At 59.0% G+C, this 23,429-nt stretch overlaps 9 protein-coding genes across 9 annotated transcripts; 5 read left to right on the top strand and 4 right to left on the bottom strand.

Annotated features, from left to right (window-relative positions):
- Positions 1-224: 224 nt before the first annotated feature.
- THITE_2107924 (uncharacterized protein) lies at positions 225-2,719 on the bottom strand. Its single transcript, XM_003649359.1, has 2 exons — positions 2,473-2,719; positions 225-2,398 (listed from the first exon to the last, which is right to left on the bottom strand). The coding sequence occupies exons 1-2, from the start codon at positions 2,643-2,645 to the stop codon at positions 379-381; spliced, it is 2,193 nt and encodes a 730-aa protein (XP_003649407.1). The 5' UTR covers positions 2,646-2,719; the 3' UTR covers positions 225-378.
- A 322-nt stretch (positions 2,720-3,041) lies between these two features.
- Positions 3,042-5,859, top strand: THITE_2107922 (uncharacterized protein). Its single transcript, XM_003649358.1, has 2 exons — positions 3,042-4,016; positions 4,083-5,859. Exons 1-2 carry the CDS (start codon positions 3,171-3,173, stop codon positions 5,574-5,576), a joined length of 2,340 nt encoding a protein of 779 aa, XP_003649406.1. The 5' UTR covers positions 3,042-3,170; the 3' UTR covers positions 5,577-5,859.
- Positions 5,860-6,451: 592 nt separating this feature from the next.
- On the top strand, positions 6,452-8,252 carry THITE_2107921 (uncharacterized protein). The gene is made up of 2 exons (XM_003649357.1): positions 6,452-7,070; positions 7,144-8,252. Exons 1-2 carry the CDS (start codon positions 6,605-6,607, stop codon positions 7,959-7,961), a joined length of 1,284 nt encoding a protein of 427 aa, XP_003649405.1. The 5' UTR covers positions 6,452-6,604; the 3' UTR covers positions 7,962-8,252.
- On the bottom strand, positions 8,253-10,208 carry THITE_2107918 (uncharacterized protein). The gene is made up of 3 exons (XM_003649356.1): positions 9,631-10,208; positions 9,386-9,551; positions 8,253-9,330 (listed from the first exon to the last, which is right to left on the bottom strand). Exons 1-3 carry the CDS (start codon positions 9,938-9,940, stop codon positions 8,544-8,546), a joined length of 1,263 nt encoding a protein of 420 aa, XP_003649404.1. The 5' UTR covers positions 9,941-10,208; the 3' UTR covers positions 8,253-8,543.
- Positions 10,209-12,961: 2,753 nt separating this feature from the next.
- THITE_2107917 (uncharacterized protein) lies at positions 12,962-14,166 on the top strand. Its single transcript, XM_003649355.1, has 2 exons — positions 12,962-13,562; positions 13,626-14,166. Exons 1-2 carry the CDS (start codon positions 13,154-13,156, stop codon positions 13,895-13,897), a joined length of 681 nt encoding a protein of 226 aa, XP_003649403.1. The 5' UTR covers positions 12,962-13,153; the 3' UTR covers positions 13,898-14,166.
- A 119-nt stretch (positions 14,167-14,285) lies between these two features.
- On the top strand, positions 14,286-16,021 carry THITE_2107915 (uncharacterized protein). The gene has a single exon (XM_003649354.1). The coding sequence runs from the start codon at positions 14,478-14,480 to the stop codon at positions 15,894-15,896; it is 1,419 nt and encodes a 472-aa protein (XP_003649402.1). The 5' UTR covers positions 14,286-14,477; the 3' UTR covers positions 15,897-16,021.
- A 728-nt stretch (positions 16,022-16,749) lies between these two features.
- THITE_2037075 (glycoside hydrolase family 64 protein) lies at positions 16,750-18,039 on the bottom strand (the record flags this gene model as incomplete). The annotated part of the gene is made up of 1 exon (XM_003649353.1): positions 16,750-18,039. The coding sequence occupies one exon, from the start codon at positions 18,037-18,039 to the stop codon at positions 16,750-16,752; it is 1,290 nt and encodes a 429-aa protein (XP_003649401.1).
- A 1,711-nt stretch (positions 18,040-19,750) lies between these two features.
- Positions 19,751-21,445, top strand: THITE_120899 (uncharacterized protein; the record flags this gene model as incomplete). The annotated part of the gene is made up of 2 exons (XM_003649352.1): positions 19,751-19,837; positions 19,901-21,445. 2 exons carry the CDS (start codon positions 19,751-19,753, stop codon positions 21,443-21,445), a joined length of 1,632 nt encoding a protein of 543 aa, XP_003649400.1.
- Positions 21,446-21,670: 225 nt separating this feature from the next.
- Positions 21,671-22,990, bottom strand: THITE_2039607 (uncharacterized protein; the record flags this gene model as incomplete). The annotated part of the gene is made up of 2 exons (XM_003649351.1): positions 21,671-22,173; positions 22,570-22,990. The coding sequence occupies 2 exons, from the start codon at positions 22,988-22,990 to the stop codon at positions 21,671-21,673; spliced, it is 924 nt and encodes a 307-aa protein (XP_003649399.1).
- Between the last annotated feature and the right edge of the window lie 439 nt (positions 22,991-23,429).

Below are 23,429 nucleotides of genomic sequence, written 5' to 3'. Positions count from 1 at the left end.
CCGAGGAGAAACGCAGCCGACTGTTGGCTTCATCAAAACGTATTACTCTACCTCGCCGAAAGCGGGATTAAACTCAACAATCTACAACCACACCCTTATTCATCTTTGGTTCCCACAGGATTAGTCAAATGGTGATCGTGTCACCCAGTTGACGTACGCTGATGCCGACGAAGAGACCGGCCAGCAACGCAAAGAACATCGCGGCTGCCCCAGCACGACCAGCGTTTGAGAGGCTGGGCAGAGCGCGGTAGAGTGAGCCATTTTCAAACCAGCTAGCGGCAGTGGCTAGAGGAAACAAAATGCGAACCAGGGTCGCCCTGAAGGGTGCCAGCCCTTACTCGCAGACGAAAGGTGGAAATTGCAAAAACAACGTGGCCATCACCGAGGTTTACGCCTCCTGGACGTTCGCTCTGGCTTAGACTTGCCCAGTCGGTCGCCGCTTGCAGCGGCCCTTGGTTTTGACTTCTTTGCAGCTGGGGCTCGTGACGTCGCAGATGAAGGAGGCGTCGGTGGTTGGACGACCCTCCGGCTTGGCCTGGAACCCGTGTTCTTCACAGGCTGCGCCGCGGTGGCGAGCTTGGCAGCGTCGTTGCGGGCTGCAATTCGAGCGCTTCGGCGAAGTTGTTGAGGGAAGCCTTCGGGTTGGGAGATGCCTTGGGATGCTGGTACACGACCCTTGCCAGACACAGAAGCCTTCCTCCCGGCTCGCCATGGCTTATCTTGAATCGCGACAGGAATATCCTCAGGCCCTAGTGGTTCTCCGACTGACGACGCGCCACGCACAGTCAAGCCTTCAGTGTTTTTCCTGACGCGCTTAGAAGGCGGTGTATCATGCATTGCGTCATCATGTCGAACGCGTTTCGACGACTCTTCCTCTCGCGCAGGTAGGCTGGGATCTCCTGGAAGCATGTTGGGTTGATTGAGTCGCTTCCGCTTCGCCGTCTTTCGCGCACTAGCCACTTCGCTCTCTCTCTCTCGTCCGACTTCGGCATCACGGTCCGCAACCGAGCTGTTCGAGGCCTCTTTGGATCCGACAAGCTCAGCTTCAACAAGAGGCATCTGATCCCGAAGCCACTGCAACAGGAGGCTATGGCTCAGGACGTGCCGCTTCTTCTCCCGGTAGAATTGCGACTCCCGGATGAAATCCGCAATAAGATCAGTCCGCTTAGTAGTTGCCCTCAGCGACGCTTTTGCCGCCATCAGTCTGGAATGAGCGGCAGCCAATCTCCGCGTACGTTCTTCCTTGGTATAGCGAGAGCGCCGCGGATCCATCTTGGCTTTTGCCGTCTCGCGCAAGGCCGCCTCGCCAAACTCCTCTGCGGATTTGACTGCCATCTCGGCCTGGTCCCTCTCCGTTTGACGCTGAAGCGCAGATTCATCCGTCAACAAGTACTCTTCTGTTTCGCCGGGACGAAGTACGCCCGAGTCGACGAGCGCTTTCCATGCCTCTTCATGACGCGGGCGCAGACGCTCGACGGCGCGGACATGCTCGTCATACCACGCGCATTCGTAGTTGACGTACTCGATCCAGGTGGTTAGGCTGTCTTGTCGCTTCGGATCTTCGTCGAAGTGGAAGGTCCTGGGGAAGCCGTGCCGTGCGAGTCGGCGCTGGGCTTCGTCGACGTACCCCGCAAATCCGCCCTGGCCACGGTCCTCCCGCAGGGGGTAGAAATATAACCAGCGCCGGCGGGCCCGCTTCTCGTTGAACTGCGTTCTGAGCACCTGAAGATACTCATCCTCCGTTTTCGCAGCCGACTCTATCCCTTGCTTCAACCTCTCCAGCCGCTTCTCCTCCACAAACGCCAAGAATCCTTCATCGTCATCCGCTACAGCCGTCTTGCTGGACAATTTTTGATATTCAGCTTTCAGCAACTCGTGGGTGCGACGCTCCAAGACCTTTCGCGTCTCCTCCGGCCACCAATTCTTGGCCTCTGCGCGCTGCTTTTTCGCCTCCTCAACAAACGCAGAAAATTCGGCTTCCTCATTGAACAGCTCTCTGTTGTCCACCTGCCACTCGCGGAAGTGTTTCCAACTCTCCCACTGTCTCTGGAACACCATCTCCCAGCGCGGTGGGTCTAAGTCTGGCCAACCTCCTTGCCAAGGCCGCAATAATTCACGATAGGCTTCGGGGTGCTGGGAAACATGATCGAGAAGATCGATCGGGTATACAGGCCGGCCGCCATCTCCGACCAGCTTGTTGTAAGCTTCAGTTTCGAGCGTCTTCTCTAGCGCATCCAAGTCAACCACCTCGGTTGGAGATCTTTCGCGGCGCGACGGCGATTGTGGCGACCGGGTGGATTTGTCGCGTTCGGCCGAGATCTCAAGCAGGCGCGCAGCGACTTCGTCGAGATCAACAGGGCGCGATGTTATGGCCGGGCTCGCTTTTTGCGCTCCGAACCTGCCCGAGCAAGGGGATTAGCATGAGTATTGAAAGTAAAACCCGTCAGGTGGGAATGGACGCAATGTGTTCACCTGAGTCTCTCGGCAAGTTGGTGTCGCTGGTCGCTGGGCAGGCGTTCCCAGCCGTCGATGTTCCCCAATTTAAAGGCTCCATCGGGGCGCCGGTTGTTCTTCATGTACTCCACAAGTTCCACATCGCTGAATGCGAGCACTTCATCGACGGAGAGGTTTGCTTGCGGCTGCATTGTGGTGTGATGCCGCGCAAAACGGTTGTGCTGGCGCCTCCCGATTTTTCGATGTCGAGAGGAGAGAGGTCCGGGGGCATGAGCGAGCATTCCAGGCTTGCCGTGCCGCCGTGGTTTTTTGGCGGCCTGACAATGGTCAGGCAGCCCGCAGGGTGCTTGGGTGGGGGTTGGGTTGTGCCGATTTGGGTTGCGGGCGCCAACTCCGGCAACTCTCCGTCAACGCTCCGTCAGCTCTCCATCCACTCAAGCCCCGCCCATGGAAGCGCCCAGTGGCCAACCCAAGCGCCCCGTCTGCGGCCTAACCCAAGCGCCCCACCTGCGGCCTGTGTCAGGCGGCTTCCTGGGGCAAGCCAGCTTCATTGGCAACGGGACGTTTGTTTGGCGACAAGCACATTGCAGCCTTGTTGCCGCCGGCCCGCCTCGTACGGATGTAAATGGAGCTGCCAAGCCAGTCAAGGCCGCCCAACATGATCCCTCTCTCTTGTTCTCGATTCTGCCCCGCGCACGCGCATTTCGAGTTTCGACATGGAGGACACGGATCTCATTGCATGTGTGTATCCGTTTGAGGATACGAGTGGCTTCGGGAGGAAAGCGATTGAGGCAGACAAGAACCAACTGCGGCTTGTGCCCGCGCAGCTTCCTGTCGAAGTTCAACACGACCGCCCCGAGCCGCAATACACCGAGCCTCGCGGTGAGGCCAACGTTCCTGCGTACCTCCACGGTCCCGGGCTTGAATTGAGGTTTAGCCAGGGCCCAAGGATGTCGACCGGATTTGTGTTCGGGTGCGGCCCCGATTGCGACATTGTCCTGCCTCCAATCCGCGGCATCAGTGTTCGCCACTTCGCCCTCACGTTCGACGACAAGCACCGCCCGATCGTGAAGGATCTTGAGACGTCCATGGGAACCGAGGTCATATATGACCGACAAGGCCATGGACGGCGCAGCGGCTTCGTCTGGATCGTGGGAGGCCATGATATTCTGCGAGGCAAGACCATCGTCGTCAACGTCAACAGGGTCCTCAAATTCCAAATCGTCGTCAACGAGCCGGCCCTCAGGTCTAAAGACTACATCAACAACGTCAGCCAGTTCTGGCAGGGCTCCGTCGACGCTGAGAATCTCTTAGACAGCCTGGGCCTGAGGACCCAACCGCCAACTGAACGAGGCAGTGGCATCCAGACGCCAGGCACCGGCTCGATCTTCCTCGAAAAAGACATCGGCGAAGGATCTTTCGGGGTTGTGAGATACTTGTGGAATGTGAGCACTGGAGAGGAATGCGTCATCAAGCAGCCATCCCAGAAAGCCATTCGGGAGAGGAGGGTTAATCCTGCTGCGTGGGAGAGGGAGGCTTCGATCATGAAACGAATCTCTCATGTGAGTTGAGCACTCTCATCGCAACTTCGCCACACCTCCATTTGCCCAATCCTAATGTGCGATTAGGACCATGTTGTCAAGTTGCTTGGAGCAGAGTTTGTACCTCTACCCCAGTTCCGCCTCGAGTATGTTCGCGGTGGATCTCTTGACAACTACGACGAGATAACGACCAGCGAAGGCTTGCAAATACTGGAGCAATGCCTCTCAGCACTTGCATACCTCCATGGGCGGGATCCGCCGATCGTGCATCGAGACATCAAGCCGAGCAACATTCTCGTCCAGCATCGACGCGGCGGTGAAATTTTTGTCAAATTCGGTGATTTTGGCCTTTCAAGAGAGGGCTATGATCCAACGACGATCTGCGGCACTGAGAAGTATCTAGCGCCCGAGATCTTTGTCGAGTGGGGCGCAAGAAACGCTCAGCGCCCCGACAGGAGTTATACTGCAGCTGTCGACATCTGGTCCCTTGGCGTGTCTGTCTTCGAATGTGTGTCCGGCCGTCTGTCCGCCGCGGCTGGCGGCATCTCGTGGTGTCGCCATATCATCAAGAAGCTCAAACGCGACTTCGAAAAAGATCCTGAGCCCCTGAAGCACTTCTTGTTGGACAACATGGTGATCTTGCGGCCAGAGAAGCGGAAATCTGCCCAGTATTGCTACGAGAAAGTTCTGCACCTCACCGGTCAAGCGCAAGACGATAGTCCGACTCCAACCGCAACTTCCTTTTCCACGGCAGCGACCTCCCGTCAAGACGCGCACACAATTGCTGGGACCCGGTCGAGCACTACTTCAGGCGAGAATTCAGCCGACACAGTGCTGGCATACACCAGTCCAGAAGCCTCGTCTCCTGATGCCCACGTGTCACGCCTGCCGACGTTTCACGAGAGCTGGTTACTGGATCCATTGCACCCATTTGGTGGCGGGTCTAGCCTCGCAGCCCTCCTAGGCCAGGAAACATCCGATGTCAGGAGCAAAGAATCGTCTTCGCTTCCAACCGAGGCATCACCCCAACCACACAGTGGCGGGCCCGAACCCGTGCTGCAGGACCGTCCGTCGTTCTGGACCGCTGTGCCTCCGCCTGCCGTTCGCGTTGACCAGCACACGCGCAAGAGGTCCAAGCGATCCACGCGGTCATCCCACTCGGCTTCGTCCTCGTCTCGGAGACGACATCCCAAGCGCCGCGAACTCACTGCCTCCGCCCGGCGTCAGCGGAGCAGCCGCCATGCTGGTAGTTCTCGCACTGTGAGGCCGTTTCACCTGGATCAACACCGCTCAGCGTCGCAAGGGTTGCTTCCGCAGGTGGGAAACTGGAAAGACCCGTGGGAAGCAGCCGAGGTGCAACCCGGCCTGGCGGATGTTCAATTTCAACCTGAAGACTGGAACTTTGACGACTTAGATTGGTATATCCAGCCCGCCGATGATCCCCTTGCCGTTTGTGCTCCGGTTTCAGGCACCAATCCGCCGGGCAGGCCGAGAGAGGGAGACAATGGAGACGGGTCGGGGACGGATAGTGAGGCGCAGATGGCGGCGCTGTTGCTGTGCGGCATGCGCCAGCAATCTTGATGGGCAACGAAGTCGGCGATATCAACGAAGATGAGCTTGTCGGTTCGACTAGCCAAGGGTTAGGTGTGTAAGTGCCTTGATTCCTTTTTGATTGTATAGAGATTTGTACGAATATGTCAGTCTTCTTCGCCTATGCGTCGACCCTGACCCTTGTGCTTGACATCTTCCCGTCGACGACCATACATCGAGAGACTAAGGCGCTATAGGAATGGGTACGAACGATGTATTGGAATGTAGGTATGTACGGAGTAGATATGAAGGATGTGTAAAACTACCTGGTATGTAAATAGTTCACCATGTGTCTACGTTTTGTTGCTGCGGGATCGCCATTCACCGCGTTCAGCTTTGACAGATGCAGACGGGAGTTATGGATAGACCCAAGCAGTGAGAGGGGAGTGAAGCGCGGCTGAAATGCGGATACCGCATGGGTGCTTTAGTTGAAAGCCGCGCTGTGGCGCCCCTCTGGCTGAGCCTCGCGATGTCGGCTCACAAAGGTGCTCCACTTGTAGTTCTCCACTGCTCTGGCTCAAAACCCCGCACCCTCAAGCTGCCCAACCCTCAGACACATGATCTCAAGACTTCCTCTGAGAGGTCCATTCTGTCCCGTTTTCCCGTTTCCGGTCTGTGCAACGATGTCGAAGGAAGCCGCCGGTCCTCCCCATGGCCGCTCTTGTCGCGGACCACAATGGCCTAACATCCGCGCGCAACGGGGCTGGCCGTGATTGGCAAGGCCGGGTGTTGGCGCTCCACGTCGCAGCCCTGGAGGGGCCTTATCGCGACAGAGCCCAGCGGGGCCGCTCCATTGCGACAGCTCATCCCTGCCTGGCCGTTGTCATCTTCCTCCCTTTGAAGCCCGAAAACTTCTCTCCCGCTCATCGATTTCTCCGCTCGGATCCGCTGGGGAAATCGAGAGTTCTTCTGGAGAGCTGACGCGTAGGAGAAGTTCTCGAGAACTTGCTGCCGAGCGGCTCCGACGGCTTCCGCGTTGACTCCGGAACCACCCCGCGTCGCCCACCGCGTCGCCCGCCATGGCCGAGCCGACAAACACCCCGATTCCCCCAAGCACCCCGGTCCCGGCATCAACACCGCGCTCCTCGTCGCCTGCGCCGCCTACCCCCAGCTTGACCTCGAATGCGGCCACAACGACCGTCTCTTTACCGTCGGCCCCACCCGGCGCCGCGCCGAGGCGGCCCATTGTGCTCCACATCGGAGACCCGATAAAGTACAACCCGGCCACATACGCAGAGTTCAGCCAAGCATTTGAAGTGGTGCGCCCCAGCGCCGAAGAGCGTGAGCGCAGCGAGTTCATACGGGCCCTGAAGGAACGCCGATGGGGCGACTTCAGCGCCATCTTCCGGCCATTCTGGGGCACCGGCGGCGAGATGGGCCAGTGGGACGCGGAGCTGATCGGGCTGCTACCGGACTCGGTGAAGGTGTTTGCCAGCGCCGGCGCCGGTTTTGACTGGGCCGATACCAAGCTGTTGGGGGAGAAGGGTGAGAACATCATGCACGCATGCGCTTTGCAGCAACAAGCGCGCCAGGAGCTCTGCTGACGCAAGCAACCTAGGCATCATCTATTGCAACTCGGGTCTCGCGGCCGCCGAAGCCGTCGCCGACTTCGCCGTGGCCATGATCATCTCCACGTTCCGGCATCTCCCGTGGTGCATGACCGCAGCCACCTTCACGCCTCCCAGCCCACACGCCGCCGACCTCTCCGCCGCCGAAGCCTTCCAGACCTGCCACGCCCGCGCGACCGCAGTCAGCCACAACCCGCGGGGCCACGTCCTCGGCCTCATCGGCTTCGGCAACATCGGCCAGCAGATCGCCGCCAAGATGGGCAACCCAGCCTTCGGCATGCGCATCGCCTACCACGACATGGTGCGCAAGCCCGCCGAGATCGAAACCGCGCTGCACGCCCAGTACCACCCGACGCTCACCGGCCTGCTCCAAACAGCCGACTGCGTTGTGCTGTGCACGCCAGCCTCGCCCGACGGGCAACCGCTCATCACGGCGTCGGCGCTGGCGGCCTTCCGGCGCGGCGCGCGCTTCGTCAACGTGGCGCGCGGCTCGCTTGTCGACGAGGACGCGCTCGCCGACGCGCTCGAGGCCGGCGTCCTCAGCGCCGCCGCCCTCGACGTGCACGCCCGCGAGCCCCGCGTCAACCCCCGCCTGGTCCGCATGGCCACGCGGCTGGACAGCCCCGACGGCCCGCCGCCGCCCGGCGCCGGCAGGGTCATGCTGACCTGCCACAACGCCGGCGGCACGGTGGAGACGCACGCCGGGTTTGAGGAGCTGAGTATGAGGAATATCATGGGCGTGTTGAAAGGGGAGGGGCCGGTGACGCCGGTGAATTTGGAGTTTTTGAGGGTTGACGGGAAGGCGTGAGTGTTGAGGATGAATGATAAGGCAGGCAGTTGGGCGTTTGGTGAGCCCGTGGTGCGGCCTGGTACACTATGGGTGTGTGCGGGATGAGATTGATGGCACGGCAGACGTCGTGGAATGGTTTGTGGATTTGGGGTCCGGACTTGGCACTCAGGGGTTGGTTGGGGGCTATCAGGGGTTGGAGGACAGGATCAATAGAGCTTGGAAAAGTTGAACCGTCAGGACGGTAGCGAGGGTGGGCCGCAACTTTAGTTATATGCGTAACTTTGTAGAATTTAAGAGCCAGGTTAGACAAGAAAATGAGGCCGCGGAACACGAGCCACGGCCGCTTTGGCACCTCCCGACGACGCATGGGAGAGCTTGGGTGCATCGCATGACATAAACGTCGTTGCTCGATGGCCAAACCAAATGACGAGAAGTACTCCGTACATGTACGGAAAAAAACCGCTTGCTGCAGCAAGAGAGAAAAAGCAAGGAAATGAAAGTTGAGAAGAGGTATTAGTCGCGTCCCCCACACACGGAAACCCATGTGCCTGCCGTCTAAAACCGCAACCTTGGTTGCTCCCTTCCGACCCCACCTGCATCTCATCGCTGCGTCGGAGAAGTGGCCGCCATCTCGACCGGGTTGCCCTCGTGGCCGGCCGGGATGGTCGTGGTATCCAGCTCCGACGCCTGCTGCGGCGGCGGGTAGTGCGCGGGGGCATGGCCAGGGTACGGCGCATATCCACCCGGCGGCGGCGTGAAGCCAGGTTGCTGCTCCGAGGGCTTGGAAGGGTCGTAGTACGACCTGTGCGGGTCGTACGCCGCCGCCGCCGCCGCCGCCTCCGGGGGGCCCATCGGGGTGGCGCCGGCGAGGTAGGGCGTCACGGTGTCGGCCCGCAGCGTCGTGCCGACGCTGCCCGGCGAGAAGTAGCCGGCCTGGGACATTTGCGGGGACATGGCCGAGGGAGTCGGGCCGCCGCCGGGGTATGACGTGTCGCCGGGGGCAACGGCGCTGTAGGCCGTGCCGGAGCCCGCGTTGGCGTTCTTGTTCCGGTTGCGGATTATGAGGTACGCGATACCGCCCGCGATGAGGGCGACGCCGGCTACACCGCCGACGACGCCGCCGACGATGGCGCCTGTGTTGTTGCTGCCTCCGGAGGTTGCAGCACCCGGACCGCTAGTCGTTGTTTGGGCGGGCGCGGTGGCCGTCGTGCTGGTCGAGGACGACGAGGTTGTCGTGGATGAGGTCGAGGGAGTGCTCGTAGTCTGGGCAATTTCGGGCACGTCTAGCATGGTGATGATCGTCTGCGAAGTATAGCATCGGTACATGGACCTCGCCGAGGTGCCGGCCCAAAGGTAAGTGATGCAGGCGCCGAGAGTCGAGGTCTCGCTGGGAAGAGTTAGCGGAGAGAAGACAACCATGGCAGTCCTAAAGCGTCACGCACCAGCAGCCTGTCTTCAAGCCGATGTCCGAGCAAGCACCGGCTTGGTAGGCGTTGTAGTCTAAGCATACTGTGAAGAAGGGAAAATCGCCATTGGAGGAAGTGCAGGCCACAACGTTGTCCGTGTTTGTCGCGCAAGTGGCAGAAGGAGGGCAGGTGAAAGGAATCACTGCGTGACGTTGCTGGTTAGCGGATGGCCAGGGCCGAAGCAGTCCAGACTGAGACATAGCTAGGTAGTTAACGCTCACAGTCTGATCCAGTACGCCAGCCGCATGTCCGGCTGTCGAGCCAGGTGTTCGATGATGTCGATGATGTTGTCGCTCGCTTTATCCTGAGCCATTCGTCCCTCCTTCGCGCCAAGTACAGCGCATCTTCCCCGTCAGCAACAAATGGCGCCTCGGTCGGCTTGGGTGTCCATCCATTTGCGCCGTCGGGCGTCGACGCCCTCGTCTCCCTGGGCCATATCAATTCTCCTCGTCCCTTGAGTTCTTGGCCGAGCAGCTGGTCGGCGATGGCCAGATGGCCCGCTGTGGCCAGAAGCCACAGGTGAAACCGCATGGCGCTGGCCGACCGTCGTGCGCCGATATTCCCGCGTTTGAACCAGCAGAATGAAGCGACCGAAGATGGTCGTTGGCCTCGATGACTGGACAGTCCCTGGAATCAGGGCGCGATTCGTGATGAGACAGAATCGCGGAATGCCCGTTGTGGAAGTTGAAGAATTGGTTGCAGACGCTGGGGAGCGTGTTCCTCAGGGTTTTCCCAAATCAAGGGTGCAAGCGAATGGCGGCTGGCTGACAAGACGACAAGACGAGGGAAAGTCGCTCGGGGGGGCAGGGCCGACTGCCCAAACATCAGGCCCTGTCGTGGCTCAGCGGCGCTAGTGTAGGCTGAAAGGCGACCAGGGTCCCCGGGGGTCCACAGGGGTCCGGTCCGAGGTGACCTCCAAAGTTCAGACCTCGGGATGGGGCAAATGAGATTGCGCTTGAGATCCTTCCAGGTTCAGCGGCCTGGCTCCGGTCTCCGGACATCTGTCAGGCCTCACACCACAGTCTTCACGCCAGACGCCAGAAAACGGGTATGGGGCGATGCATCCCATGATTTACTCCTCGGAGGTTGGGCTGGGAGTATTAACTTTGTGTACAAATATATTAACCTGCGCCGACCCGAGAACCAGCGTGCTGGGCAGGGTCCCGCCATCGAATACGACGATGATGGGAACCACGGGCATCTCAGCCTGCTGAGTGAGCATGCAGAAGCTCTGCTGGTCCCCTCCCGGTCTCTCGCAGTCGGGCAAAAATAGAGGTGGGGATTTGCTGCCCGCCAATCCGGGGGATGACAACCCGCATGGGGCTCTCGCAGGAAGCCAATCAATTGCTACGATCAGCTCAGCCCAGGTGGGGTATGAAAAGTTCCGCCCCGCGAAATTGCAGGGTCCACCCGAAGATGTGCATGTTCATCCAGCTTGGCTGCATGTAGCCTCGTGATATTGGCCACAGCGAGGTTATCGTCAGAGCCACATCCTTTTAACTAAACCGCTTTTGCGATTTGAGTGAACAAGAGCTGTGGAATGTCGATGACATATCTTATGCTTCATGATGGGCTCCAATCGTGGACAGTAATCACACGAGAACTCGCTTCTCCACTATGCGGGGAGCAAACACAGTAGCTCGCCCCACAAGGCTGTGGAACATGAAACATCCAATCAAGACCACGTGCTGTGCTGAACTTGTGTCGGTAACCTGTTGAGGGCAACTCCCCCACACAACCCCTCCTCTCCCCTCCCCCTCACAAAAAAAAAAAAAAAAAAAAAAAAAAAAAAAAAAAAAAAAAAAAAAAAAGAGAGAGAGAGAGAGAGAGAGAGAGAGAGAGAAAGGAAAAGGGGAGAAAAGAAAGGGAATAAGTGGCATCATCGCTTCTGTATATCTAATGTCTCCAGAAACAACCGACGTTCACCGTTGCTCTTGACTCGCCTAGACCGCCCAGATATACGGCATACAGAAACCTTTCAGGCGGCTAGATGTTTGCCTCAACTTCCCTTTCCAAGTGTCATGTGAAGTGGTGCATACCTCACCGTGGCGGCAAATGCTGCTTGTCGCTGCAGTTATGAAACAGCTCCAGAGTGTTTTGGACAGCAGATTTCCTCTCGTGGCAGAAAACGTCAGTGAGAAGCAAAGCTATCATGTGAATTGTCTCGATTACTAATTGAAGCTACTCCCTTTGAGAACTGGGATCAATTTTCCCCAATTTTCAACCATCATCGACCATCCAGGTCCCTTCGCAACTAGAACGGTTTCGACAACACACTGACCACCTGCGACCCATCCGGGTCGTGGATGGATTCTCCGGTGCTGCCAACCTCCACGGCGATGTCGAGGGTCATGACACGAACCTCCCCGAGCTCCTGCAGCTTGTTTGTCACCGTATGCTGGTCACGCAGCCGCCGGTCCGTCGACTAAGTTGCATCATCCGTCGTCTGCACTTGGATGGCCACTTCCACGTTTACGGGTCCATTCTTGAGCTCACCGGCCTCGGAAACCACGGCCTCGTCAAGAAATGAACTCGTGAAGGATCTGTTCCTCTCACTGGAGGATGATTGGTCGGCGATGCCCTGAACTCCGGGAATCAGACCTGACCATACTCGAGGGTCTTCGCATGGGCACGTTCTATGGCCTCGTTCACCACTTCTCTTGCACCTTGTTCTCCACGGAGCCGTGCTCAACCTGGAACGAGGTGGCGCATCTTGTGGGCGTTTCCTGACGAGCTTCAGCGGAATCTTCTCCTGGCCGGCGCATGGCTTTTTTAGCTCTTCCCAGCACTATCAAGCATTCTTCGACTTTGGAGACCAAAACGAGGCGGTCCCAATACTGCGGGAGCTGTTCAACGTGTCAAGGGCCCAGTCGTACAATTGATTGAAGCTAAAGGCCCTAGCACCCAACACAGGAAGAAGATGTTCCATTCGAACCTAAATATCGGCTTCCGACAGGTTATTTAAACGAAGATGAGTCGAGTCGTCGGATGAGCTCGCTGTACCCTGCTCTATATTGACCCAAGGCATGATGTGGCTTACAATCACCTCCACAGTGAACTCGAGGACCATGGCGGGCACAATCGGCTTCATTGCCTGTGTCCTCGATGGCTGGCAATGGCGTTTGTGGATCTCGGTACAAATACGAGACAATCTGAAGTTGCTTAGCCTGCTTGACCCGTTTTTGCCAGAATTGATGACAAACCTAAGAGGCTCGGGAGGAAGGCGTAAGTGGATGGTTACCTCTAGTCAGACACGACAAGTCAAAGCACGAGAGTTCGGCGGGCCGTCCGGCATCAGGATGTGCGATAACCGGCCAAGGAGTCGTTCGAATAGTATTTGCCGTAGATAAATCAGAATAAGACTTACAGATCTTCAGAGTCGGCTTGGCACCCAAGTCTGTAGGGCCTACCCACATCTTGTCCGTGATTTCTGTGCTTGCGTGGTTTCCTCGGCCACCGGCTGGGCAAGGGAAGCAATACCCAGTCAACCCTAACCCTGGCGCGACGCTCTCCACACCCGAAACATTTTTGCCTGTGCAACAGCAAATTTGGCGCAACATGACGGAGCCGAAGTCGGGGTCGGTTCTCAAGACACCATTCAAACGCAGGCTGCCGAGTTTGACCAGCGTGCCGTAGGGGCGACCTATTGGGAGTCGCGAAGCTCGACCTTGTTCACAGTTTGGCCGCCGAAACCCCTGACGACCGATTTCAAAAGCGCCCCTCCCTGCCCCTCGGTTGCCCACCATGGCGGATCCATGCCGTATCGTCGTCATGGCCAGCGGCAATGGCTCAAATTTTCAGGCTCTCATCGACGCCGTCGCTGCCGGCCGCATTCCCGACTCCAAGATTGTCCGTCTCATCGTAAACCGGGGTAAGGCATATGCGACCACCAGGGCAGAGCAGGCCGGCATTCCGTGGGAGTATTTCAACTTGATTTCGCACGGCTTCCAGGCCAAGGGAGAGAACGACCCGGCGAAGGTGCAGGAGGCAAGGGACAAGTACGACGCAGCGTTGGCAGAGAAGGTGGTGAACGGAGACTTCAAGCCGGACCTCATCGTTCTCGCTGGGTGGATGTACGTCTTCGGCAAGCGCTTCCTCGACCCCATCGATGCGGCGGGAATCAAGATCATCAACTTGCATCCCGCCCTGCCGGGTATGGTGTTCCCCTCCGCCTCTTGTCTGCCTTCCCGCTCCTGACTGCTAACAATTCATGAAGGGCGATACGATGGTGCGAACGCCATTGAGCGTGCCTTTGCCGACTTCAAGGCAGGCAAGCTTGAGAACAACAGGACAGGTATCATGGTCCATTATGTCATTGACAAGGTCGACCGGGGCGAGCCGATCTTGGTTAGGGAGATTGAATGCCGCGAAGGCGAAGATTTGCATCAGCTCGAGGAGAGAATCCATTCTCACGAACACGAGCTCATTGTCGAGGCTACAGCACTGGTGGCAAGGGAGATCGTTGCTCGGAAGAGCAAGACACAATAACCATATCGTCCTGGGCGCCTGGACGAGGCAATTAGAAGGCCTCCAATTTCCAAAGGCTTTGTTGTCGACTGTGGTCCGTGTCCTCGGTCTGTTCTGCCTTACTTTGTCGAGTGCATCCTGTGCGGCGAGGTTGGTAGCCGCCTCGCTTCTCGCTTCTTGTTATGATCTCATCCCAATACATCATGGGTGCGCACTTCTGTGCCCCAAACCATTGCTTCATCCCATGTCTCCAGTGATTCCTGACAAACTACCTACCTTAGGTACGGAATACCTGAATTGAACTAAGGTTCCATGAAAACATTGGGGCCAAGCGAGAAAGGGAATCGATCGGTTCCACAGCGCCTGCCTGCCTAAACTCACAGGGCAATCCATTGGCTCCGGTGATAGGCAGCCAACGGCTGCCAAGCACCAACTGAGCAACGACCACAAAGGCGCCTGCCACCTTCATAAAGTCGGCGAAGGACGCGCCACGCGCTTCCATGGTTCAGCATTCAGTGCTTGTTTGCTGCTCTTGGATCTGTTCTCGGTTTAATTCCTCGATCCTTCTGCTTCTGCGTTGGCGTCTCTGCGATCAACAACCATGAGCGCCGCGGCCATGGGAGCGGCGATGGACCCTCAGACCCGCTCCAGGCTCGTCCACATCCCGCTGGAGGTCCTTGTTCGCATCACTTACTTCATCTCGACGACCGACCTAGGAAACGTACGGCTGAGCTGCAAGGCCCTGGAGCGCGGTCTTTTCAATTTCTTCTCGCATGAGTTCTTCCGCAAGAAGCAATTTATGGCAAGCTCCGCCAGCCTGCAGGCGCTCATCGACATTTCGAATCATCCGACTCTCTCCCCCGTCCTCAAGCATGTCATCATCGGCGCCGACCGCCCGGGCGAACGAACAAGCAGGACAGACCAACAGAACGCCGCCCTGCTGGAGCTCGCCAACGCAGACTTCGCGAACTTGCTGGCCACAGGGGGTCTCCGAGACATGCTTGCTGAAGCCTTCGCCAACCTGAAGAACCTCGAGACCGTCGACATCCGCGACTTCAACTCCCAGAGCCGCAATCGCGACGGACTGGGCACTCCATGGCGTAGCTACGGCTCCACAACACTGGCTGCGTCCACGAACACCGTCGTCGCCATCAAGCCGCGTTCGAATCCGGACCCTTACATCAATCAGCTCTTTAGCGCGGTCACCGCTGCCTTAGCTGTCGCAAAAGCGCGCCCAACGAGTCTGGAAGTTCTCATCAGAGGTGCCGACTGGCGTTATGCGTGGGGGCTTTACGACTCCGCCTTCTATATTCCGCCGCGCATGGAAGCATCCATCGTTCCGGTTCTGGAGGGTCTGCGGTCGCTCCACCTCTCTCTCATGCTCACCGGTACGGCCGTCACGCGACCCTTCATTGTCCAGAAGTTCTTGTCGCGCGCATCCAATCTGACGTGGCTGCGCTTGAACTTTTCCCGCACCACGCGATCGGACTCGCAGCATCTTCTCTCTTGGCTCGCACTCAACGAGGCCGACAACCCGCCGGACTCGTTCGACGCGCGCCCCGTCCCGTTCCGCCATCTTGAGCGGCTCGATCTGGGTGGTGTCGAGACGGACGCTGCGACCATCATCAAGCTGGTCGCCAAGTTCGCGCCCACCCTCACCTCGCTCTATCTCCGGAGAGTGTGCCTCTTCGACAGCGAAAATCGCCACAGGTCGACCAAAGTCAACCCCTGGGCTTCCTTCTTGACTGCGCTTCCCAGGGTGCCGGGCGCGAATCTCCGCGTGGTGGACCTCAGCTGCATTGCGCACTCCTTCGATGGATGGAGGGGCAATGTGTCGTTCAAGACCACAGATTCGGCCCCGTATTCCAGGGAGTGGAGGTGCTCAACCAACCTCGTTACCCTGGACAAAGCCGTTGCTGGGGCGGTTGCGATTATGACGGCTGACATGCCTCCGGAACCTAGTCCTGATCCTATGGATGGTATGTGCAGGCGGTTGTTGGGTGCCGAAGGGGAGGTATGACTGACGCTTCTTGCAGAAGACACTTCCGAGGAGGACGAAGATGAAGATGAAGATGAAGACGATGAAAACGACGACGAGTAGGTAGGAGCAGCAAGCGAAGGGGCGGGGTCTCAAATGGGGTTGTTGCGGTGCTGTTGCGGGGAGAAGTAACTGGTTGTCTTTGCTCGGCCCTGCACTTTTATCTGCGTTGGATTGGTCTCGAGGTCCGCCATAGCTAGAGGTAGACAGGTGTCTCCCAGGAGGTCTCACTTAGCCTCCGTTAAGCGCTGCCAACCTCCAGCCCGAGGGGCAACACCTAGAGTACTCCAGGTTGATGTTCTTATGCACTGGATGTACTGAATTGCGTTTTCTGAGGCTTAGTTCGAGTGTCCAAACGGACACAAACCGTGTTGACGCAAGTGCCGGGCAGTGAGAGACTGGTAGCTCACAACTCGGTGGCCGTGAGGACAAATCCTTGGTTAATGCCAGAAGAACTACATAGCGAAACATGGCGTAGCGAGATTAGACAACAACTCGCGGCAGCGGCTGTCTTCAGCCCCGATGTCAGCGAGGCGGAACCGAACCGGGCCATTGCTCCGGCAAGTCGGGGTAGATTGGGCCGACTACTTCATGGTCGAGCTCATTCTTGCCTTTCACGCTCGGAATAGGATTAGGCTACTTCGGCGAGCTTGATCATGGATGTGTTCCCAGAAGTGAAGGTGCTCGTGTAATCCTCACAGCTCTGACTAAACTCAGCACATTCTTGCCGACTTCGAGCGTCTCCTGCCCGCCCCCTTACCTCTCGAGAGCGGACAGCTACCACCCCCCCCCCCCCCCCCCTCTTCTCCCCCAACCCCTTACATCAAAACAAGCCTCAAGGCATGCGATCACCCACGTACGCACCCCCACCCCCGACCGCGACGACCAACACCCTCGGATCCCCCGCATTCACCTTCCCACTCTGATCCTCCCCGCCGTCAGGCTGGACATCGTCATACGCGAACGCATACCCCTTCCCGTCGAGGTTGCACTCGTGCACAACACGGGCATAGTGATTCGCGGGGCCGCCGGCGCGGTAGAACGTCGCCGGGTGCGACGGGTGCTCGGGCACGTCGGCGGCGGCGACGCACCCGCGCTGGAAGGCGGCCGCGAGCCGCGGGATGATGGCGTTGCGCACGGCCGCCGCGCCGCCGCCGCCGCCCGTCGCGAACGGCCCGCTGTTGCACCCCAGGATGTCGGCCGTCGTCGGCCGCGCGAACGCCTCCCCGCCGATGACGAGCTGGTTCGGCGACGCGGCCGGGACGATGCCCTTGAGCGTGCCGTGCGCGGATTGCGTGTTGATGCGTAGCACGGTCTGGGGCTGTGGGGGTGGTGGTGCGGGCTCTGGGCCGCGGTCGAGAAGGGGGAGGCGGAATCTGTGATGGGGTTTCTGCTGCTGCTGCTGCTGCTTCTGGGCGTATCTGTTCCATGCAGCTTCCACCAATGGCTCAAAGTACCCTGCGAAACTGGCTCCGACCGCATCGCCGTGGGTCGGGCTGAGAGCGCGAAGCGGCCTGGCCTGCCCCTGGCGCTGCACGATGAGTCTATCCCAAGGCCAACCATCCTTTGCAGCCTGGGCTCGGAGCCCAGCGCACACCTTGTCCAGCCCGTCTGGCGGCATGCCGCTGACGTGCTGAACGGCGCCGCCGTGCGTCTGCAGCGTCAGGGCGATGGGCAGGCGCGGGACGAAATCGACGTAGCTGATGTTGGCGAACAGCTGGTCATTGTTGAGCGTGAACTCGCAAAAGGCGAAGTCGACGTCGGCGTTTGGGTCGCTTGGGTTGAGGATGGAGGGCTCAACGAGGGCGGCGCCGCCGCCGGGCCCGCCAGGGTTGCGCAGGAACGTGAGCTTGTCCTCGACACTGAACCAAATGCGACCGCCAGCCATCTGCGGAATGATCGCGGTCACGGAGTTGCCAGGAGGGCCGAGCGGGATGGCACAGTCCTCTGTCAGCGGTTGCAGGATCCTGCCAGCCGGTGGTGGTTCAGGGAAGTAGAGGCTGGTGCCGTCAGCCTTCAGGAAGACGCGCGCCATGCCATGTTGAATTGCCAGTCCTGTGATATATGAGTAAACATTCTCTGAAGTCGATTGGTTGACGAGCTGGATCGTCAGCGAGGCGGGCATCTCGAGAAGCTCCCGTACGGAGTACAGAATAGGTAGGTAGTGATCATATGCGAGCGTGAAAAACTCTCATCAAAATGAGGTCTTCGCAGGAGGTGATATGGCTACTTTTGAGACGTCTGGTTGCCTGATTCGTTGTACAACTGAGAATCACGGTACTGATTTGTGAATCATGGGCGTGTTCCCTCGGCGAGGCGCTGACGTCGTGGGCAAAACCTGATTTGCTTGTTGTATCTGCGGAAACAGGGCCACCTCATTGCGGTTTCGTCCAAGCACAAGCTCCAAGCTGACGTAACAGCCCCCTTCCTCCCACTTACCTCTAGAATCCGGTACTTCGATACCTCAACAGGGACGGTCTGACTATTGAAGTTCAGCTGTTAGGAACATGATATTCTACAACATCCTCCTCGTCCACTGTTTCAACAGCAACCCAAAGCGCCTAAGTAGGCTACTCTGACGAAAGTCCTCGTACGCTACTGGTCGTGAGGAGCATCTCGACGGGGTTTATGGCCGGAGGAAATACAAGACGCTTCGACGCAAATGCTAGAAACACCAGATTGCTGTTTTCTTGGCCAAAGGTTGCGTATGGATGATATGGTGCTATGTCGAGGCCGTTCCTCACTTGCAGATTCAATACAAACAGGCAGGCCTCGAGGGACCAAGCCATGTGCTATGAATATATCTAGCTGCCAGTGTTGCATTGGCGACAAAGCCTAAAAGACCCTTCCTTGGCCGGTCTCCACCGCCTCCCGGCGTTCAATAGCGGATGAGGTACATATCCGGACTTGGGCGTAGACGATACACACACTCGCCGTCTGTGTGATGATGGTTTGCCGTTGTTCGAGGAAGGAGGAGGGGAGGGGGGCGCGGGGGAGAGGAAAGACGGAGAGAGAGTTGCGTGGCGTAGCCGTAAATAGGATTCAATTAGGGGCCTCGGTTGACTACAAAGCAAGCCCTGTGTGGTGTAGTTGGCTACCACATTCGGCTGTGAAGGGATCTATATCGAAAGGTCACCGGCTATTGAGGGGACTTCTTTTTGGAGCCGTGCTCCAATCTTCTCCTGCCCGTGTTTCTACGGCACAGCATCATGACATGACGATGCATTTGCTTCGCGTACCACAAAATGAACGGGTGCTGATCCCGGACACGAGGAAAGTCGAATGAAGGACCGGCGACATTGACTCGGTAATGCTTGATCGGAGCCATTCAAGGTTCTCGCAAGCATCCAGACGAGGAGGAGCCGTGGAACGTGGACGGTGTTAGGTGTCAGCGTGCCTGGGTATAAATAACTACGGCGCAAGTTGAATGATCGGCGGCCAGCTCTGCCAAGTTGCAACCAAGCGCCTTGGGGCGGCTTCGCGGTGCTTCAGTTGAACCTTCTCGACAGACACCTCACTGGGAGAAGCGCGCTGGGGATCGGCTGCGGTTCCCCCCTGCCGGGTTACATCTCATGCAACGCTGCCTCCCGGCTCGCTGCGCCGCAGCAGAGAGGAACCTGATTTATGGGCCGCTTCTACCGGGCCGTTTGCGCTGAAGGGAATGACATCTGGCCCCCGTCGTGCGCCCAAGAGAGCAACCATCTCCCTCCCCGCGCAGCGCTCCTCCAGAGAAGAGCCCATCCGCTTCGTGCACCTGCTGCGGGAAGTGGATGCCAGGTGCATCTGCGTCAACCTTGCTTAGAGGCTATCGAGCGCCTTTGCAGCGCCTGGCAGGCATGGACGCCAAAGACTCGGCTCGCGTCGAGCCGAGCGGGCTGGAGTCTGGGGAGTCGGGCGAGGACCGACCGAAGGAACCGGCTTCGGTCCCGACTCCTCCCCCGGCCCCGGGAACCACCTCGCCGACGCTGCCCGCCTCGCCCGTGAAGCACGGCGTTCGGTTCTGGGGCATCATTGCCGCCCTGTGCCTGCTCTCCTTCATCTCGGCCCTCGACGTCGCCATCGTCACCACCGCGCTACCCACCATCACGCGGCAGATCGGCGGCGAGACGGAGTATATCTGGATCGCCGACTCGTTCGTGCTCGCCTCGTCGGTGCTGCAGCCGCTGCTCGGCCAGCTCGCCGACATCATTGGCCGCCGTCTCCCCTTGATCGCATCCGCCGCGCTGTTTGCCGTCGGCAGCGGCGTCGCCGGCGGCGCCTCCAATGTCGCCATGCTCATCGCCGGCCGCACCGTCCAGGGCGTCGGTGCCGGCGGCCTCTACGTGCTCCTCGACATCATCTGCTGCGACCTGGTCCCACTCCGAGAGCGTGGAAAATACCTGGGCATCTTGCTCTCCTGGGCTGGTATCGGTGCCGCCATCGGGCCGGGCGTGGGCGGTGCGTTGGCCGAGAAGGACTGGCGCTGGATCTTCTACCTCAACATCCCCATCTGCGGCGTGGCGCTTGGCATCATCCTCGCCTTCATGCGCGTCAAGACGGGCCAGAAGGGCTCCTACAAGTTCCGCCAGATCGACTATCTCGGCAACCTGATCTTCATCCCCAGCATCACCGCCTTTCTGCTCGGCCTGTTCATGGGCGGCGTCAGCTATCCCTGGTCCAGCTGGCACGTCGTCCTCCCGCTCGTGCTGGGAGCCGTCGGCTGGGCCGCCTTCCACCTGCAGCAGCACTTCACAAGCACACCGAGCATCCCGAGCCGCCTCTTCGCGAACCGCACTTCGGCGACCGCCTACTTCCTCACCTTCCTGTCGTCCACCATCGTGCAGATGATCGGCTACTTCATGCCCGTCTACTTCCAGGCCGTGCAGGCCACCACCGTGCTCGACTCGGGCACCTACTACCTGCCGTTCGCCTTCGGCACGCTCGCCTTCGCCGTCGTCTCGGGCGCCCTGCTCTCCCACTTCGGCGCCTACCGCCCGCTGCACGCCGCCTCCTTCGCGCTGTCCGCCGTCGGCTTCGGCCTCTTCACCCTGCTGACCGACCAGAGCCCCAAGGTCATGTGGGCCTGGTTCGAGCTCATCGCGAGCATGGGCACCGGCGCGATTCTCTCGGTCCTGCTGCCGGCCGTCATGGCCGCCCTGCCCGAGTCGGACGTCGCCGCCGCCTCGGCGGCATACTGCTTCATCCGCACCTTTGGCTACATCTGGGGCGTGACGATCGCCTCTCTTGTGTTCAATGCCCAGTTCAACCGGAACCTGGGCGTCATTTCCGACCCGACCCTGAGGGACATGCTGAAAGACGGCGCGGCCTACGCGTTTGCGAGCCAGGCGCACGCGGCGAAGGAGATCCTGCTCGGGACAAACCCGGGAATTTGGAGCGAGATTCTGAGCGTGTACATCAAGAGCTTGAACACCATCTGGTGGGTCGGACTCGGCATCAGCGTTCTGGGATTCTTCTGTGTCGGTCTGGAGAGGGGGTTGGAACTCAGGAGGACCCTGGAGACCGAGTACGGGATCGACGAGTCGAAGTCATGAATCGTGTCTGGGGCATTCTGATTCCGTAGAGTTTTACTCCGTTAGAGCTGCCTGCTTTCCATTTCCAGCACCCACCAAGGCTCTTCACAACGTGGAACCAACTAGACTGCGTGGTGAGAGGAGTGTGAAACTGCACAGGCCTAGTGTATGGATCGGCAATCCGCCCCTGGCACAGTAATGCTCCAAGAAATAGCTCCCCGTCGTATTAACCATCGGTTGACTCTCCTAGCACGACAGCATTGGAAACCGCTTCGCGGCAAAGTACAACCAGTAGAAGAGCAGATTGTCTCCCCCGGGCATGCCAACCAGATCGCCGGCGACCGCGGCCAGGGCCCAGTCGGTGTAGAAGGCAAACAATATCGCTACCATCGCCACCGAGAACGACAAGAACATCACGATCGAAAAGTTGGAGAGCAGCTCGGCAATCTGTCCCCGACGGTCCCTCGGGGGCTCGCCCTGCTCTTTGTTTAGTCGCCTGTTGGTGTCCCTTTCCTCGAACATGGAACCGATGACGAAGAGCAGAACCAGGAACAGAGTGATCCCGCCGAACGCGCCCGTGACCGCCCGCAGCCGCCCCGCGGTGCCCATGTTGTTCTTGACGATGTCCATCAACCCCACGAAGCCGACCACCGTGCCGACGAAGTAGAGGAGCACCCACCACCAGATGCGCTGGAACTGCTCGGACCAGCTGGGGGGATAGCGGCGAGCGGGGGCCTCCCGGTTGGCATCTCTTTCGGCCGGCGCCGGCCGGCCATCGGAGTCTGCAGCGTCGTCCGTGGCCGAGTCGCGCAGCTCGTATGACGTCTCGGTGGCGGTACGCGAGGTGTACTGGTACGATCTCTCTCTGTAGTGGCGGCGTGAAGAATAATAGGAGTCTGCAGCGCCGTCTGGACTGGCGGGGGCTGATGCTGGGCGGCGCAGCTCGTATATCGTGTTGTTGGCGGTACGCGAGGTGTGCGGGTATGCCTCCTCTTCGTAGCGGCGTGAAGACTTCGAAGCATAAGAGGAAGAGGGTACGGTGGGGTTGTCCATGCGGCGGCCGGACTCGTACTCGTCAGGTGGGGACGAGGTTGGTGTGGCTGCTGGGGAGTTGGGCGGCTCGGGCGGCGTCGAGGGGATGAGACTCGCCGCATGGATGGCCATGATGGTGATCGTGGCGGAGAGGAACAGCTTCCAGATGGCCAGGAGGATGAAGGGCCATGTGCGGCGGCAGCGGACCATCGTGAGCACGGTGACGGGACAGGAGACGCAGAAGCCAACGGCCGAAACGAAGATATTGAAGCGCCGCCTCTTGAGTCGGTTCCAGAACAACAACGGGTGACGGCCGATTGAGAGGAGGAAGGCCGTCAGGTAGGTCAGAAGATGGCTCGAGAAGCCGATGGCGCCGTAGGGGAGCGCGTAGCATTGGATCTGCTCTTGTGCCGTGCCGCCTCCTGCGTAAGGGGGATTATCCAGCCAGGTGCGGAGGTTGAAGGCTTGCACAGGGCCTGCAGCCGCCGCAGCGAGGAGAATCAGAAGATGTAGGTAATGGCGCCCCCTCTTCATCGTTCCGGACTTAACTTGATGGTCTTCCACGACTTCCCTCGAGCTAGTTGAGTCGCAAATAGGCTGGTTTGCTGGAGACTCGGGCCCTTGCTTCACGGAAACAGTTGCATTGTAATGCAGTGCTAGCAACTAGAGGAAAGGGAAAGAGTCGGCCCTGACAGGGATGGCGAAAGGAAAGGTCGAGGAAGGCTCAGGTACTTAAACGACAGAACAAGCAAGACAAGGCTCTGGGGTGGGGGGCGGGGGGTTGCTGCAATGCACAGCCGCATCGTCGCGACGATGCGCTGCAAGTAGCTGAGCCCGGCTGCCCGGTATTTAAATTACCTGAATAACGGCTGAGATGCCTAGCGGGTGGTGTGGCATGATTCAGGGTCTTGCTGCGCCGGGAGGGGTAGAAACGGCAGCTATTTCGTCCCCAGCTCCGTGAGGCTTGACTCTT

Source organism: Thermothielavioides terrestris, chromosome 1, assembly GCF_000226115.1.
Source record: "Thermothielavioides terrestris NRRL 8126 chromosome 1, complete sequence".
Classification (NCBI taxonomy): Eukaryota; Fungi; Ascomycota; class Sordariomycetes; order Sordariales; family Chaetomiaceae; genus Thermothielavioides; species Thermothielavioides terrestris.
Note: the sequence above shows the minus strand (reverse complement) of the source record. Positions and strands in the feature narration are given on the sequence as shown.